The sequence below is a fragment of the Echinops telfairi genome, unplaced genomic scaffold (genome assembly GCF_000313985.2).
Source record: "Echinops telfairi isolate 266 unplaced genomic scaffold, ASM31398v2 ScPeMD7_7420;HRSCAF=8458, whole genome shotgun sequence".
NCBI classification, from domain to species: Eukaryota; Metazoa; Chordata; class Mammalia; order Afrosoricida; family Tenrecidae; genus Echinops; species Echinops telfairi.
Window position 1 is genome coordinate 44,715,063 of NW_022111320.1, and position 17,700 is coordinate 44,732,762.

Consider the following 17,700-nt stretch of genomic DNA (forward strand, 5'->3'; position numbering starts at 1 on the left):
TGCAATTCAATCATTCAGTCATATCAAGAAAACTTGTACAAGGATCACGACATTCACCTCTAGAACGTATTCTTCTTCCTTGTACTCATTGTTATTCGTGTCATTTTTTTCCCTAAATGTGGCAAAAATATACACAACAAAACATTCTCCAGTTCAGCAACTTCGACATGTATAAGTCAGGGCCATTGATTACACTCTTCATGTTGTGCAACCATGATTGATACCCCTTTCCAAATGATTTCACCACCATTCACATAAACTCAATGCTTTCTAAGCAACAGCTCTTTCTCTTTCACCATTGATCAAGTTTGATTTCTTTTTAGTAGTTTTCATGACATAACATTCCCATAAAAAAGCATATAATGAAGCACGACCTTCCCTCACCCCTGCCATGTACACACACCTATTGTCGGCAATAAAACTCTTTAACCCATTTAGTTTCATTCATACTCCCATCCATTTATTCCTACCCCACCCCCACGGTACTTTCAAGCAAAGCTGAGGTGTCATATAACTTCATCTATAAATATTTTAGGCTGTAATTTTAGTGAAATTCTTTAAAAACATAGCCACAATACCACAAGCACATCTGAAAAATAATAATAGTACCGTAATACCATCTAGTTCATCATTACTGGTAAACTGCCCCACACCCAGCCTTCCCCATCTCAGGAGTCTCTTAGTATAGATTCTTTCATCCAGAACTCACTCTTCTCTTACTCTGACTTCTTAGATATAAGTCATTAGCAAGGCTGATGATTCTATTTTCAAAGTAGACCTAACATTTTCTCATCTCTCACCATCTCCACTGCCACCCTCGGGCTGAGCCAACTTGATTTTTCCCCCACCTGGTTTGATACAATATCCACCTAACTGGATTCTGTGTTTCTATTCTAGCCTTATTATTTTTCTCCATATCGACCTTTTATTGTTTGGCTGAAAATTGAGCCACAAGGTGATTTTTCAGGTCCACTTTTGAAGAATCAGTAAGGACCACTCTATCTGACCAGTGCTCCTGGACATTTTTTTGGTATGTGTGTGTGTTTTTGAGTTCTGCTCCACATTTTTCTCCCACTTCATCCACGACCTTCTATTATGATTCTGGTCAGAGTACACTGTACTGATAACTGGACACCATCAAATTCTTCTGGTATCAGAGTCCCGAAGGCTGAGGTCCACATGGCCCATTAATTCGCCCATTGGATAGAATGTTACACCTTAGATGACTGCTCACAAGCTTTTAAGAGCTCAATCACTGCTTATCAAAGTAAGATAGAGAACGTTTTCTTTGTGGTCAATGTTGGACCAATTGGTCTTGATGTCTCCTGAGACTGTGGTCCTGAGCCCTCAAGCTCAGAGACTCATTTCCTCAAGATGCTTGGTTATGGCTAAGAAGTTTTCATAATGTTGCTCCCTATATGCTGTACTATATTCAAGAACGCATATGTATTTGCAGCATGTAGTTCCATTCACCTTCCCTCACGTGTTCAGCTTGCATGTTTATCTGTGTATCCACTCACAGATTATTGTGATTACTGTTATCATAAGGTATGTGTGTAATATCATTTAATCTATGTTGCTTTTCACTCTTACACTCCTCAGTGTCTTCTTGTGCTTCATCATTTTGTGCTTCCCTCCCCTGTATTGTAGATTGCCTTTCCATTTCATCCAAGTTAAAATGTGCCTACCCTGTGGTTAGTGATTTACTCTTTCTTCCCTCACCACTCCTAGTATCCTTCAGAAATGTGTGTGTGTGTGACCACCTTTCTTAACTTTTATTAGAACAGTGGTTCCATGTAATTTTTGTCCTGTGATTCACTAACTCTGCTCACTGTAATATCCTCCAGGTGTTTCATAGATGCATTATGATTCTTTAATTTTGTGTAGTATTCCATTGTGTGTATGTACATCCACCTCCCTGAAAATGTATAGATTTCTTTTAAAATGCTGAAAGTCCCCCTCTAGCATGTAAATTCTATAGCAGCAGGGATTTTGTCCTTTCTGTTCATTACTCACTTTCTAGTGCCTAGCATATAGTAGGTGCTCAATAAATATTAAATGAGTGGGTGTTTTGTAAGATGCCTTTGGGTTTGACCATGAGCGCCTGCTTCCTGTCAACCTGCTGCTTTCCCCCTTCGGGTTCCTCCCCTTGGGGCAGACCTCAGGTAACTCAAACTGATGGGTGAAACTACCTAAGCAGAACACTTCATTACACAATATATGAAGGAGGAAACAACGTTTGTAAAAGTCCTTTGCAAGTTGTTTCATGGTGAAGTAGAGAAATGCGGTATGACCACTTGGGATAACTCAGGATAATGCCTGTTGCTGTAGTTATTTTTTTCTGGCACCAATTTCGAGCCTATTTCTAAAATTATAGGTTCTTATCCTTTCCTGTGGAATGTCAATGAAACACTTAGTGACATGACATTAATTCATTCCTTACCTCATTTTTGATCCTAGGGCAAACCCGGATTTCCTGGCTATCCTGGTGCACAGGTAAAAATAATCTCTTTTTTGTACCTACCCACTGGTATGCAGTATTTATCACTTGTTTGTGCGTTTGGGTATTTTTTAATGTAGTTTCTTCCATTAAAGGTTCTATTTTGGTTGTTTTAAGGGAGAAGATGGTGATCAGGGCCAACAAGGAGAGAAGGGGCCAAAGGGAATCAGAGGGAAGAGGGTAAGAATCCAAGGAATTTCCCAACATCTATCCACATCACAACCCTCTGCTGATAGGCACTTTTCCAGGGGCTTAATGGACTTTTTCTAGATTGCAAAGCCTTTTCTTATAAGTTAGCTGAAGATTTACAGAGCCGACCAGAGTTGTCCATTCAACAATACATACATATTTTGCTCGGGCTCATCCACTGCCATCTCCTCAATATATCTGCTTCTTCTACTTCCTGTTTCCTTTCCTCCTCCTTTCCTAACCCTCTGAACTTTGTCTTTGGGTAAATCTTGCTCTTTTGTTCTAACGGTTGATTCTTCTAGCCTAAGAGGGAGTTCAGGTCCAGAGGTGAAGGGTGACGGAGGGCCATAATCTTAGGGTTCAGACCAATCTCTCTCTGAGCAGTAAGTCCAATCTCTTTCATAGTTTGGGGTTCGGTTCCACAGTACCACCTGCACCCGCACCCCAACACACACTCTCCATCCAAGACCTTCTTGGGCGATCCTTGGTCCACCGGCTAGTTCTTCTGGTCTCGGGGTGTGGAGACTGAAGTGTGCATAGTTAATAGACTTGCTAGCAGGAGATGTAGATGCTCCTCAGTCAGTGCACATTCTCCCCTGTCTTCCTTGGATTCTCCTCACTCCTCTCTACCCCGACTTATCCCCACGTGCCTGTACCTTTTGAATGCAAATGCTGCTCACTAAACGTTAACAACAGGAAATCCAGTTTGGTGTTTTAGTTAGGCAGCATCAATCTTTTTGTAGGTATGTGTCTACATATCACTTGTATATATCGAAGGGCATTTGTTTATTTCTTTTCTAAAGATCATTTTATTGGGCCGGGGCTCTTATAGCTCTTATAACAATCCAGACATCAATTGTATCAAGCATACTTGTACATATGTTGCCATCATTATTTTCTAAACATTAAATTTCTATTTGAGACCTTGGTATCAACTCTTTTTTTCCCTCCCTCCACCCCTCGCACCCTCATGACCCCTGAAAAATTATAAATTATTTTCATATTTTACACTGGCTGCTGTCCCCCTTCCCCCACAATTCTTCTGTGCCCTTCTCCCTCACCAAACTTCCCCCTACCCTCCTGGTATCCCTACTCCCATTTCTATTCCTGAGGGGTTTATCTGACCTGGATTCCATGTGTCATGAACTCTTATCTGTACCTGTGTACATGCTCCAGTCTATCCCACAGTGAAAGGCAGGTTTGGGGTCATGATAGTGGGGGGTGAGGAAACCTCAAGGAACCAGAGGAATATTATGTGTTTTATTGGTGCTGTACTGTACCCTGGTCGACTCATCCCTTCCTTGGTACCCTTCAGTGAGGGGATGTCCCATTGTCTACTGATGGGTTTTGGGTCTCAACTCTGACCCCCCTCGTTCTCATCAATATGTTTTGTTATTGTTGTTTGTTTGTTTTGGGTCTTCTGATGCCTATTACCTGATCTTGTCAACACCTCATGATCACAGGCTGGTGTGCTTCTTCCATGTGGGCTTGTTGCTTCTCTGCTAGATGGCCACTTGTTTAACTTCAAGGCTTTAAGAACCCCGGACTCTATATCTTTTGATAGCTGGGCACCATCAGCTTTCTTCACCATATTTGCTTGTGCCAGGAGGGTGAGTATCACAGAATGCCAGGTTGTTAGAACAAAGTGTTCTTGTGTTGAGGAAGGAGCAGAGGCCCAAAGTCCATCCGCTTCCTCAATGTATTGCCATATAAATATATGTACATAGGCCAATTCCTCTATTTTCATGAAAAAATATATTTACATAAGTGCACACCTATGTTTATACCTCTATCCATAACTTTGCTTCCTAGATATTTCCTCTGTTTCCTTTCACCTTCCTCCTTTCTCACCATCATGCTTTCCCTTCTTCTGCCTCTTAGAAATTCCTCTCAGTTAGATTGGTGTTGCTCTGATACCCCCAGGATCTCTATGTTCTCCTTGTTGTTGATTTTAATTCCCTAGTTGTTCCCCTGTCTACGGTGTTGTTTGCTCACTGCTCCCTTCCCCCTCCTTCCTCCTTCCCCTAAATCCCTCTGGATCTGCTGGTTCTGTTGCTTTCTCCTGGGTTTGCTTCCCATGCCTATTTTATATCGGTAGGCAACCAACAATAATGTAGGCACAAAAGACTGAATTAAAAAAAGAAAAAAAATATATATATTAAACAAAACCCTAGAAATAACCCCCATGAAAAGGCATAGATAATTCCAGGACTGTCCACTGACCTTTATGACTACCTCCCCACTGGTCCTGGGGGGTTCTGGGAACTGTACCTCCTAGCTTAAATTATATTTTGGGGGCTCCTTAGGAGATTTGTGACTTGGATTTGTTCCCATTACTGATCGTTGTGTTCTTGAATGGCATTATTTATTTATTTTTTAAAATCATTTTATTAGTGGCTCATACAACTCTTATCACAATCCATATACACATTAATTGTGTAAAGCGCATTTGTACATCATTCTCAAAACATTTGCTCTCCTCTTAAGCCCCCGGCATTAGGTCCTCATTTCCCCCCTCCCTCTCCTCTCCCGCCTCCCTCATGAGCCCTTGATTAATTTATAAATTGTTATTTTGTCATATCTTGCCCTGTCCGACGTCTCCCTTCACCCACTTTTCGGTTGTCCGTCCCCCAGGGAGGAGGTCACATATAGTTCCATGTAATCGGTCCCCTCTTTCCTAACTCTCCCTCTACCCTCCCTGTTTTGCCACTCACACCACTGGTCCTGTAGGGCTCATCCGCCCTGAATTCCCTGTATTTTCAGTTCCTATCTGTACCAGTGTACATTCTCTGGTCTAGCCAGACTTGCAAGGTCGAATTCGAGTCATGGTAGTGGGAGCGGGAAGGAAACCTTTAGGAACTAGAGGAAAGTTGTATTTCTCATCATTGTTACATCGCACCCTGACTGGCTCATCTTCTCCCCAAGACCCCTCTGCAAGGGGATCTCCAGTGGCCTACTAATGGGCTTTGGGTCTCCACTCTGCACTCCCCCCATCATTCACGAATGGCATTATTTTAACAGCAAAGTGAATATTGATGTTCTTTAAGATTCTTCTAAGCCTTAATTTTCTCTTAGTTATTTGAAGACTAGACACTCAAAATGATGGCTGCCATCTTGCTGGGCTTGAAGTTACTGTGCTTTATTTCTTCTACCATTAGACATTCCTTCCTTTATGTTCTGAAGATTCAGTCTTGTAGAGCCACAATCATGGGCAGTTCTTTTGGGGAAGACTAAGCCTGTGGGTCTCTGTCACAAATTAGCTGATAGACTTAGAGAGAAAAGCTTTTCGGAAGAAGACATGGGTTAGCATGCAGTGGATATAGGAAGAAAGGAAAAAGAATTTTTATTTTCCAGGCACTCATAATGATTATTTTTATACATGGGTAAGGACATAAAGAAAAATATGATATGCTTCCAAGCTGCTTGATGTTAGCTACCGTTGTCTTGCTCAGCTAAATTTACCACTCTGGCTTTGAATACAAAGAGAGAAAGCATCAATAACATCCATATAATCCCATGTCATCTAAAATATTACAAGACAAATGTCACTTGTCTGTCAGTTTGTCATACTCTGGTGGCTTGTGTGTTGCTGTCATGCTGGAAGCTTTGTCGCTGGTATTTTCAAATACTAGCAGGGTCACCCAAAGTGAACATATTTCAGCAAAGCTTCCAGACTAAGAACAGACTATGAAGAAAGAATAGGCTGTCTGCTTCAGAGGAATTAGCCACAGAAAACCTTATAAATAGCAGAAAAACATTGATACTGAATTAGATACGGAAAACTTCAGGTACAGACCCAGAACATTGTCAGAGAGAGTACCAGAAAACCATCCTGTCAGGTCAGTAAGCACTCAAAATATGACTGAGGAAGAGCTAACTTCTCAAAGTAGAGTCAACCATAGCGGTGTGGGTGAGTAAGATCCTCACGACTCTCATTTGTTGATGGTGCAAGACTCAAATTGAGAGGAAGCAGCAACAAACATCTATTCATATTTGGAACTTGGATTGTACTAAGGATGAATCTAGGAAGATTGGTAGCTGCCAAAAATGAAATGGAACACATAAGTATCAACACCCTAGGCATTAGTCATCTGAAATGGACTGGTATTGGCTTTTTTGAATCAGAAAATCATTTTCTATACTGGGCACAACAGATTCAAAAGGAGTGGCATTGCATTCATTATCTAACAGGATATTGAAAGATCCACCTTGAAGCACAATGCGGTGTGTGATGAGATAATATGCATCCACATACAAGGAAATTCTATCAGTACAACTATAATCCACATTTATGCTGTCAACCACTAAAGCTAGTGATAAAGAAATTGAAGAATTTCACTAACGTCTTCAGCTTTAATTAGATCATACAATCAAGATGCACTGATAATTACTATCTATTTCTTGGGATGCAAAAGTTTGAAACAAAGATGAAAGAATAGTGGTTGGAAAATATGGTTCTGATGATTGAATTTGAGGTCACATTATAGACTTATGCAAAACCAATGAATTCTTCATCACAAATACCTGTTTTCAGCAACATAAAAGGTCACTATACACGTGGTCTTTTCCAGATGAGCTACAAACTAACTTTTTCAGATGAAAATCAAATTGATGATATCTGTGTGAAGAGATGATGGAGAAGCTCACTATCAGTAGCTAAAACCAGGTCAGGGGCTGACAGTGAGACAGACTACCAATTGCTCACATGCAACTTCAGGTTGAAGTTGAAAAGGAAAACAAGATCCTGAGAGCCAAATACGACCTTTAGTATAAACCACCTGAATTTCACAAGCATCACTAGAACAGCTTTGATGCACTGAACAATAATGAGCTGTGGGAGGACATCAGGTACATCACACACGAAGGACGCAAACGTCCATAAGAAAGACAAGAAGGAAACAAGAGATCAAAGTAGCTGTCAGGAGAGACTCTGACCCTTGCTCTTAATGATTGAGTAGCTAAGGCAAATGGAGGAAATGATGAAGTCAAAGAACTGAACAGAAATTTTCAGAGGGTAGCTCGAGAAGACAAAGTAAATATCTTAAAATGAAATGTGCAAAGACCTAGAGTTGGAAGACCCAAAAGGAAGGACACTCTCAAAATATCTTAAATGGAAAGACCTCAAGAAAACATTCAAACTTCACATTGCAATATTGAAAGATTCACGGGCAAACTATTGAACGATGCAGGAGGCATCAAAAGAAGATGGAAAAAATACACAGAAACACCATGCCAAAAAGAACTAGCTGCCAGTCAACCATTTCAAGAGGAAGCATCTGAGCAAGAACAAATGATACTGAAGGAAGAAGGTCAAGCCTCACTGAAAGCATTAGGCTCCAGGAATTGATGGAAACCAATCGAAACATTGAGGAAGCATTGGAAGCACTTATTTGTCTATGCCAAGACATTTGGAAGCCAGCTGCATGGCTAACTGACTGAATGAGATCCATATTTGTAGCCATTTCAAAGAAAGGTGACCCAACAGAATGAATAAATTATAGAAACATGTCATTAATATCATATGCAGGTGAAATGTTCCTGAAGATCATTCCACAATGGCTGCAGCAATCCATTGACAGAGAGCTTCCAGAAGAGGAGAGGACATGGAACAAGGGCTGTCATTGCTGATGTCAGATGGATCTTGACTGAAAGTAGAGAATACCAGAAAGATGTTTACTTGTTTTCTATTGACTATGCAAAGGCGTTAGATTGTGTGGCTCCTACCAAACTATGGATAGCCTTGAGAAGAATGGGAATTCCAGAACACTTCATTGTGCTCATGATGAAGGTACACATGGATCAAGAAGCAGTTGTTCAAACAAAACAAGGGAATACTGTGTGGTTCAAAATTAGGAAAGGTGTGCATTCATACTTGTCTATGTATGCTGAGCAAATCATCAGAGAAGCTGGATTATACAAAGAAGAATGTGGCATCAGGACCGAAGGAAGGCTAATTAGCACAATTCTATATGCAGATGATACAACAACCTTGGTTGCTGAAAGTGAGGTGGACTTGAAACACTTTCTGATGAAGATCAACAATTTCATCCTTCAGTATGGATTACAGCTTGATGTAAAAAAGACCCAAATCCTTACAACTGGACCAATAGGTAACATGAGGATAAATGAGAAAAACCTGAAGCTATCAATGGTTTTGTCTTGCTGGAATTCACAATCAATACTCATGGAAGCAATAGCCAATGGGTAAAATGACACATTGCATGGGCTAAGTCTGCTGCACAATACTCCTTGGAAATACTGAGAAGCAAAGAGGGCTAAGGTGCGTCTGACCCAAGATACGGTATTTTCAATTGCCTCGTATGCATGGGAAAATTGGACATTGAATAAAGCAGCCTGAAGAAGAATTGATGCAGTTGAATTATAGTGCTAGCAAAGAATATTGAAAAAATCACAGATTGCCAGAAGAACAAAAAATCTGTCTTGGGAGAAATACAGTCAGAATGCTCCTTAGAAACAAGGATGGAGAGACTTAGTGTCATGTACTTGGGACATATTGTCAGGAGAGACTCATCTCTGGAAAAGGACATCTTGTTTAGTAAAGCAGTGGGGCTGTGAAAAAGAGGAAGGTTCTAGACAAGATAGACTGACACAATGGCTGCAGCAGAGGATGAAAACAGAGCAATTGAGGGGATGGTGCTAGCCAGCGTTTGGTGTAAGACACGGTTTTACAAAGGGTCACGATGAGTCCGAACCAATCTGACAGCACCCAACAGCAAAATCATAAGACTAGCAGTGAGCTCTTGGCTAGCATGTGGGTTTTTTTTAGGCCTTGAGGACTGGAAGATGCTGGGGCAACTTCTGTCTTCTGATGCCAGGCCCTTAATGCAGACTTCCTGCATGCTTTTTATCACTTGCACTTAAGACTCCCGGAGTATGGCGTCACACTTGGAGGCTCTGTTTGGAAGTGCATTTGCAGGCAAGCACACACACATGGCTGGGTGGCTATGTAAGAATGAATATGGAGGGTTCCCATATAGAAAGCCTCCTCTCTTTCTGTTCTCCATCTCTCCATGATGCACAGTGCAGAGAGTCCACAGAAATTCATTAACCCTTTGATTTAATGACAACTTGGGCTCTCACGGTAGGTCTGAGGGTCTGATGGCTTCCTCATTTGGGACAACCAAATCAAATCTGAAATCATCAAATTGAAATGAAAGAGGAAGCTCATGATTTTGTTTTGTTCATCTTTAGGGTAATGCTGGCTATCCTGGATTTGCTGGAGCCCCAGGGGACCGAGGCCCACCAGGACAAATGGTAGCATTTACCTTTCTATTTTTGTTTTCAACTTTCATGTAAAAATACAAAGGCTTTTATAAGAAATATCTCCAAATAGAAATGAACATTTGAGGCCTACATGAGGATCTACATTGAGATTAGAGCAAATTGGCTTTAGATACCATTTTTATTATATATATGAACATGAGGAGTCTAAATACATAAAACTCACCAGAGAGTTGGTTTAGCAAAATAAATAAGATCCAAAAAAGCAATTGTGCAAAAAACGAGAAAAAGATACTAACAAAATGTGACATTTACATATTCTTTCTGAACTTACCATGTTTTAAGTTCACTTAATGTATTTTTAAAATGACCTAAAAGGTCACTTGATACGTCAGGAAAGATTCCAACACTCATATTGGTCTGTCCCATGCCTTGTCCCTGAAGGCCAAACTGTCATCTGTCCAGGGGGGGCACAGTGGTTTGTCTATGAGGTGGGCCTGGTGGTTTTATTGTCATCCAGGGTTTACCAGAGCGGCACAACAAAGTCATAGAATCAGAAACCTTAGCAATAGAAGGAAACACTATACCCACTTTTATAGATAAGACAAAGACAGAACATTATAGTGACCTGCTTGAAGTCTTGTATTGCCTCGCAGTAGAGTCTGAAGTACTAACAAGCAAAATGATCACTTTCATGACTAAGCTATGGTCTTTTTAATTAGCTCACGTGTGTGAAACCTGAACAATGGGAAAAAAATCAAATGAGAATTGACACCTTTGAACTGTGGTGTTGGTGAGGAATACTGGAAACACCTTGCATTGCCAGGACCAATAGCTCTGTCCTGGAGTCTGAACAATCCTGGAAGCAAGGGTGGTGAGACCTCACTGTGCGTACTTTGAACACGTCGTTCGGAAAGACCTAGTGCTGGCAAAAGACATCACGTTTGGTTAAGTGATTGGTCAGCAAAAGCGAGGGAAATGCTCCCTGAGATGGACTGACTGAATGACCCAACAATGGGTTCAAACCTCTGTGAGATTTTGAGGATGGCTGAAGGACTGGGCAGTACAGTATTTCACTGCGTTGAACATGTGGTTTCCATGAGTCAGGGTCAACCCGATGCAGCTAGCAGTGATAGAATCTGAATAAGAACAAAGATCTTTACAGCCCCACCAGGGCCGGGGCCCAGCAGCTCCAATCCGAAGGTCACCAGGGCAGAGTTGCTCAGTAGTAAGGCAGAGACAGGAGTGGAGAGTCAAAGGGATGGGGGAGGGTCTGAGGTCTATTTTACACCTGCCTTTGAATAGTCTTGGGCTCTTGAGTGGCCTTTTCCTGAACTTGAACCTAAATTGTGACTTGGCCCCAAATGAACTAAGGCTATGGATTACTTCCCTGAGTTCCCTGGACTTGGACGTCTGGAGCCCAACGTGGCCCTTCAGCCTCCACCCTTAAGGAGTTAGAGAGAGCTCCAGGGTTAAGCAGGAAGGACAGAAAGTGGCTTGTAGACTGTGGTGAGCCATCCCTGAGTCCTTCCTACCTCTGGAAGAGAACGTGCTGGGTCTTCAAATTGCATTTTAATTCTGAATTTCTGTTTTTCTCCAGGGTGTCAAGGGCCCCAAAGGCTTGGTGGACATGACGGTAGGTGAAGATTCCAGTTTTAAACTTCATTCAGAACACGCAGGTTTCCACTTTTACAAACTAGAAAGATGCATATCTTAGAAGATTCTTTAGTTTCTTCTCTTATAGAGTCTTTTAGTATTATAAGTTTATATACTTGACTCTTCAATTTCATAGCTGAATAAAGTAAAAGTGAGTAGAATACTAGTTCAAAGCCAGAAAGGAATTTGGATGTTTGAAAGTCATGCTAGTTTCCTGTGAAAGGAAGGATGTCGAGGCTACTGTCTTTCTGCGATATGCATTTTGATGAAGCTCAACAATTGCTTATCAAGTATTGATAAACAAGATATGGTATAGTACAGGTTTTTGTGTCCCGTGGCACCTCCAGAAAATAATTTTGAGGGTTTTGGTGATTTTTCATCTCCCGAGTTCAAAAATACTTTTGGGGATGGGGTCTGGGTGTTGGTGTTCCTTAAAGAAGAGGAAGTGGTGGAGCCAAGAGGAGAGAGAGCAGAAAGGAAGGGATCCAAAGAAAGGAGCCGAATCACCCGGGGAAAGGTGAGGAGCAACTGACTTGCAAGCTGTTTAAGGAAGTATTACCCGAGTTGCTGATACAGAGACCTAAGAGCTGATAGCAATTCCCCATTTCTTACCTTCTGTGGTGAGATACCTGGATCTAAGCATCTTCAAGTCAGGTCTGATTCTATTAGGTTGTAGGATGAAACAAAACAAACAAAGCCAAAAAAAAAAAAAAGAAAGCTTCTCTCTTAGCTCCCTGTGGCCAATACTGTGAGAAATATTGTATGCAAAATATTGTATGTTTTAATATGCCCACTGGATCCCCAAAATAGAACTGCTGGATTATTTCATCGACTCAACAAGTTTCAGGTTGTAGTTAAATTTGCGTTGTAGTTAAAAGCTTCAGATTAGCATTGATGACCTCTATATTGCATTTGTAAGTCATCAGAGTGAGGAGAACTATGATATGCTCCACAATTAAACACATTTCCTTTTCCTCTGTCTTGGTCTGTCTTTCTCACAGCCTTGTGAAATTGTTAATCTCACACGAGAAAACTGCCGTAAGTTGTTTGGAAAGGCCCACAAGGAGCCAGTGGTGCGAGTGGGGATGGATGATGGGTTGGGGGCATAAGTTCTCTGTGGATTTGGCTGAGGTTTGGGAGGTACCGTTGTCTATGGTGAAAGATTCTTCTGAATCAACCTGCTTCACGCAGCCATCCCTTCAGGTAAGTAATCATTTCCAATGTGGTCTCAGAAATGATGTGGTGGATAAACTAGCCATCTCAGCAATGAAGAAAAATTCCACTGCAGCATACAGTGATATGCAAAGATAATTGCATATCTGCATAGCTGTTTCTTGGTGATTCTGATCATAAGAAGCTTTGTTCTTTTTATTTCATCCATTTAAATGAGAGGGCTCCATGGTCACACTCCAATAAGAAATCTTGTCCTATTTTATTTATATTCGTTTAAAAATAGACCTAGGAATCATCAGATCTTAAGTAATATTTCATCACATTTCCAGACTATGATTTATTTCTGGTCTTTACTGTTTCCCAGAATATCCGCACTTTCCTTCACTTACTGGCATGAAGTAAAAAACATTTCATTGGCAAGTGACTTAGCTTGATAACGGATGCTTTCTTCACCATTGCCTTGCCTTCTGTCGTATTCCTTTCATGCTTTGTGCCTTCACCTGTGGTGGTGGTTCGAGGAGATTCCGGGATATGTGCTCTGTAAAATTATGAAAAGGAATAACAGCTTGACTGCAAAAGAAAGAAGTGGCAAAGTTGAACATATACGTGTTTTTAACATTAAAATCCATTACATTTTAATATTAAAATTTACGTTGAGGGGCACAGAAGTAAACAGAACTTTTGGCAAAAATGATATAAGCAAGTAACCCAAGCAAAGGACCCAACTCTCTTGTGCTGAAATGCATAAAATCATTTTCACCTGTGTGTGTAGACAGGAGAACGATGGGCCTTTCTACCCCCCACGGAGGTGCAGTCTTGGAAACTCACAGGGGGAGTTCGACTCTGTCCTGTGGGGCCGTGGTGAGCCAGCATTGGCTGCGTCAGCGGGACGGCAACGAGTTTGGCTTTCGGTCCTACATGTGTAGACACTTCATCATGATTTAACTGCTTTTAGATGGAAAATGGCAAAAGACATACACAATGTATTCAGGAGGGAAAAATACAACGAACAATAAACTTGTGAAATTCTTCAGCTTCACAAGACGTTAAAGAATAGCAATTAAAACAACCAGATCGTCCGTTTGTTTCTCAAACTGGAAACATTCCCCCATATTTTGCTTTTCTCTTCTTTAAAAAAATTATAGTGACAAAAGTATATACATGTCTAGATAAAGAACATTTTCCAATTTGCTTGCACTTAATTTTAGCCCCAATCTAACAGCAATTAGTTCTTATGACATGGCCCTACTCAATAATCGCACTCATGAAGAGATCACTGAAGATACGGGTGCTATAGCAAAGTGTGGTGAAAAAACCAGATGGTGCCCAGCTATCAGGGAAAAAAAAAAAGCATCTGGGATCTTACAGGCTCGTCTTCAAACCAGCAGCCATCTAAGTGAGGCATCAATTGAGTCCACATAAAAGAAGCACACCAGCCTGTGTGATCCAAGGATTGCAAATAATAAAATCCAAATCTGGAGACGGGAATGGTATGAGAGCTTAAATCGTGAACACTCACTTTGCACAAGGTTATAGATGAGAGTGGAAACCCCAAATCCATTTTCAGAGTCTCCAAGTGGATTAAGGCTCCAGTAAATCACCTCTGACCATAGTCAGGGATACGAATAGCCCTGCTATCAGACAGAGAGCATTTTAAAGTCAGTTATGGCAGGTGTAGCTAGATTGCAATGTAATACCTTATCATATGCTCTCCTTTTTAGGAGCCCTGGTAGCACAGTGGTTACAAGTTGGGCTGGCAACTGTAAAGTCAGCATTTTGAAACCACTAGCTGCTCCACCAGAGAAAGATGAGGCTGTCTACTCCCATACAGAGTTACAGTCTTGGATAATCACAGAAGCAGTTCTACTCTGTCCTATAGGGTCACTGGGAGTCAGAATTCACTTGGTGGCAGTTAGGTGGTTTTTTTGGACCCATTTTAAAGCCGTTTCAGTTTTTAATATTTTCTGCTTTATTTCTATTGAGATTTTTCTATGTTTTGTCCAATCATTGTTGTTTGCTAGTTTGCTTCCTGTTTGTGTTTTGTGTGATTTTCTGTACATGAAATCCAAGATAGGTAATCCTATAACAACAGTCACTGGACTGATAATTACCTAAGGGCATGCGGGGGAGGTTGGGGAAATGGGGAACTAACAACAAAGAGTACAGAAGAAAATGTTCTTTAATTGATTGTGGTGATGATTGCACAATTCTTCTTAATATGACCAAATGATTAGATTGTATGATATGGGATGTATATGCCAATAAAGCTACTAATCTTTTTTTTGCCATTTTAAATAATTTTAAGTGGCATTCAATGGCATTGTGTAGCAACTATCACTAACACTATTCATTTAAAAAAAATTTCATAACCCTTAGCAGCAGCCTCCCATTCCCCTTTCCTTCCTAGTCCCTGCTAACCATTAACTTTTCTGTCTATGCATTGGCCTAATCTAGATCGTTCATATAATTTGGATGCTTTGTTCTCTTGTGACTCATTTATTTCACACAGAATAATGTTTTAAACGCTCATCTATGTTGTAGCAAGTGTCAGAGCATCATTTCTTTCTATGGCTGGATATTATGCCGTCGGATACCCCTTTTGCTGTTAGGCTGTTTATACCTTTTGGCTATTGTTAGTACTGCTGGAATGAATGTTAGTGTGCACAAAAACATTTTAAAATGACCCCAAAATAATGATTATCCCAACCCAACGCTGGGAAATTTATAAAAGTACATGTTATTGGTGACAATGTTAATTGATACAAACTTTCTGAAGAACAATTGGACAGTTGCTTGTGAAATTCTGCAATTATGGAGATTTTTCTTAGGGATCTAATTGAACAGTTAGTTATACCCAGATATTTAGAGTGATAGGTATATTGATTGAAGACATCATGGGCCATCTATATAGAAAAATAATATACCATCATTATGAAAGATGATGCTGTTCTTAATTTAATGATGGAATTAATGATCACTTAAATTTTTTGTTTTCATGTACTTTTTATGAAAACATTACTTTTGTAGACATATATGCCAGTTTATAGCTAATATAAGTACTAGATCGACAGTGTTCGATATGCTCGTCTATTCCATGAAAGCAACTCAGCCTATTCGATTTAAGCTCAGTGAGTGTGAATTAACCCTGAAGTAACAATGATGCCAATGTGTTTCTCACATCAAAGTGTAGAAATAGCCGTCAGGGGCTGATGGGGATTCCACCATGTTCCGGAATTCAGGGTCCTTCTAAGTTCTCGCTTTGCCATTGAGGAGAGGGCGCTCCTCCTGGACACCCCGTGGTCCAGAATGGTTGCTGAAGTTTCCATCATTATGTCTACATTTCAACCAGCCAGAAAGGACACCATTCAAGAGTTGTACTGCCATCGCTCTTATTCAGAGGGACCGAGCTTAGTAAAAGTTACTTGGAAATGTAGTCAGTTATTTGTTAGGCAGGCACCTGCTCAGTCAGAAACACATAAATTCTACTAAAGAAAACACGAAAAATCGATATGGGAACAACCAGAGTTCTCTGCCACACGCAAGCAAGAGTCAGTCTCTCATAGGAGATAGTTCTTTAGATTGACGTATTCACCTGGAAAAGATGCCACTGTCTAAGTAAACTAACTATGCTTTTATTTTCTCTCCAAAATCATTTCCCTTCCAGCTTGTTCAACAGGTAAATAATCCTCCTCATTCACTTAAACCTTCATGTTTAGAGGCTCTCCAGAAATCCCTAAATCTTGTGTATCCGTTGTGTCAAGGTGTTTCCAAGTGCCCAGCCTTCCCAACGGAGGTGGTCTTTGCCTTGGATATGTCCAATGATGTCTCCCAGTTGGATTTCGAAAGGATGAGAGACATTCTGTTATCTCTGTTGATGAAGATGGAAATAAGTGAGAGTCCCTGCCCCACGGGTGCCCGAGTGGCCATCATTTCATACAGTGCCAGGACAGATTACCTGCTGCGCTTCTTAGACTATAAGGGGAAGACTGCACTCTTGCAGGCTGTGAAGGAAATCCCCCTGGTACGGTCATCTGGCCAACGGAACCTTGGGGCCACCATGAGGTTCGTGGGAAGACATGTATTCAAACGTGTGCGCTCGGGCCTTCTCGTGAGGAAGCTGGCTGTATTCTTCGAGGCAGGCTGGGCCTATGACACAACGTCTGTTAGCACAGCCACACTGGAACTCAGTGCACTGGACATCACCCCTGTGGTCATCACCTTTACGAAGGAGCACAACCTCCCAGATGCCCTGCTGGTAAGCTGTGGGGGGGAGGTGGGAGGGGGGCAATCGTGGTTAGGCTGTTGGGAAATTAGCACCTGCTTTTTAGCCTTTGTTCCCTGGTGATGCAAATGGTCAACACACTCAGCTTCTAACCAAGATGTTAGAGGTTTGAGTCTCTACCTCGGAAGGAAGTTTTGGTGATAACAGATCTGTAAAATCAGCCACTGAAAACGCTACAGAGCACATTCTACTCTCATCCGCATGGGGTTGTCCACATAAGTCAGGGTGTACTTGACAGTGACTGATGTTTAAAAAGGAACACATGAGCAAGGAGAGCTGTTTGGGGGAAGAATTCATCAGACATTGATGTATGTACAAGGAGATAAGCATGGAATCTAAAGGACCCCAACAGTTAGTATGATTGTTGTTGTCATCAGGTTCTGTCCGGTTGGCTTTGATTCATAGTGATCCAATGTGTAATAAAATGAAACATTTCCCAGTTTACTAGTACTACTGACTGGCTTATTCTCTGCTCTGTGCTTAGAAATATTCTTTTATTCTTTTAACCAGTCTATAAGGAAATCTGACTGTTACCCTCAGTTTCAGGAAAAGAAAGACTGAGGCTTAGTCGGATTAAACTTGTTTAACAGTGAATGTTATTTAGTTTGTGGTAGATTTGTGCCCACAGTCTGTCTTCAGCGTTTCTGCTTAGCCTCAC

General features: G+C 41.1%; 1 protein-coding gene across 1 annotated transcript in view; it reads left to right on the plus strand.

Moving 5' to 3' along the window:
• LOC101656273 (collagen alpha-4(VI) chain-like) overlaps positions 1 to 17,700 on the plus strand; it is a gene marked incomplete at its 3' end in the record, with an annotated part of 122,093 nt that overhangs the window by 84,630 nt on the left and 19,763 nt on the right. Inside the window, exons 22-28 of the mRNA XM_045297695.1 lie at positions 2,461 to 2,496; positions 2,618 to 2,680; positions 9,902 to 9,964; positions 11,532 to 11,567; positions 12,589 to 12,625; positions 16,425 to 16,436; positions 16,522 to 17,015. Coding sequence (XP_045153630.1) covers positions 2,461 to 2,496; positions 2,618 to 2,680; positions 9,902 to 9,964; positions 11,532 to 11,567; positions 12,589 to 12,625; positions 16,425 to 16,436; positions 16,522 to 17,015 — 741 coding nt within the window. The remainder of the gene's footprint in view (positions 1 to 2,460; positions 2,497 to 2,617; positions 2,681 to 9,901; positions 9,965 to 11,531; positions 11,568 to 12,588; positions 12,626 to 16,424; positions 16,437 to 16,521; positions 17,016 to 17,700) is intronic.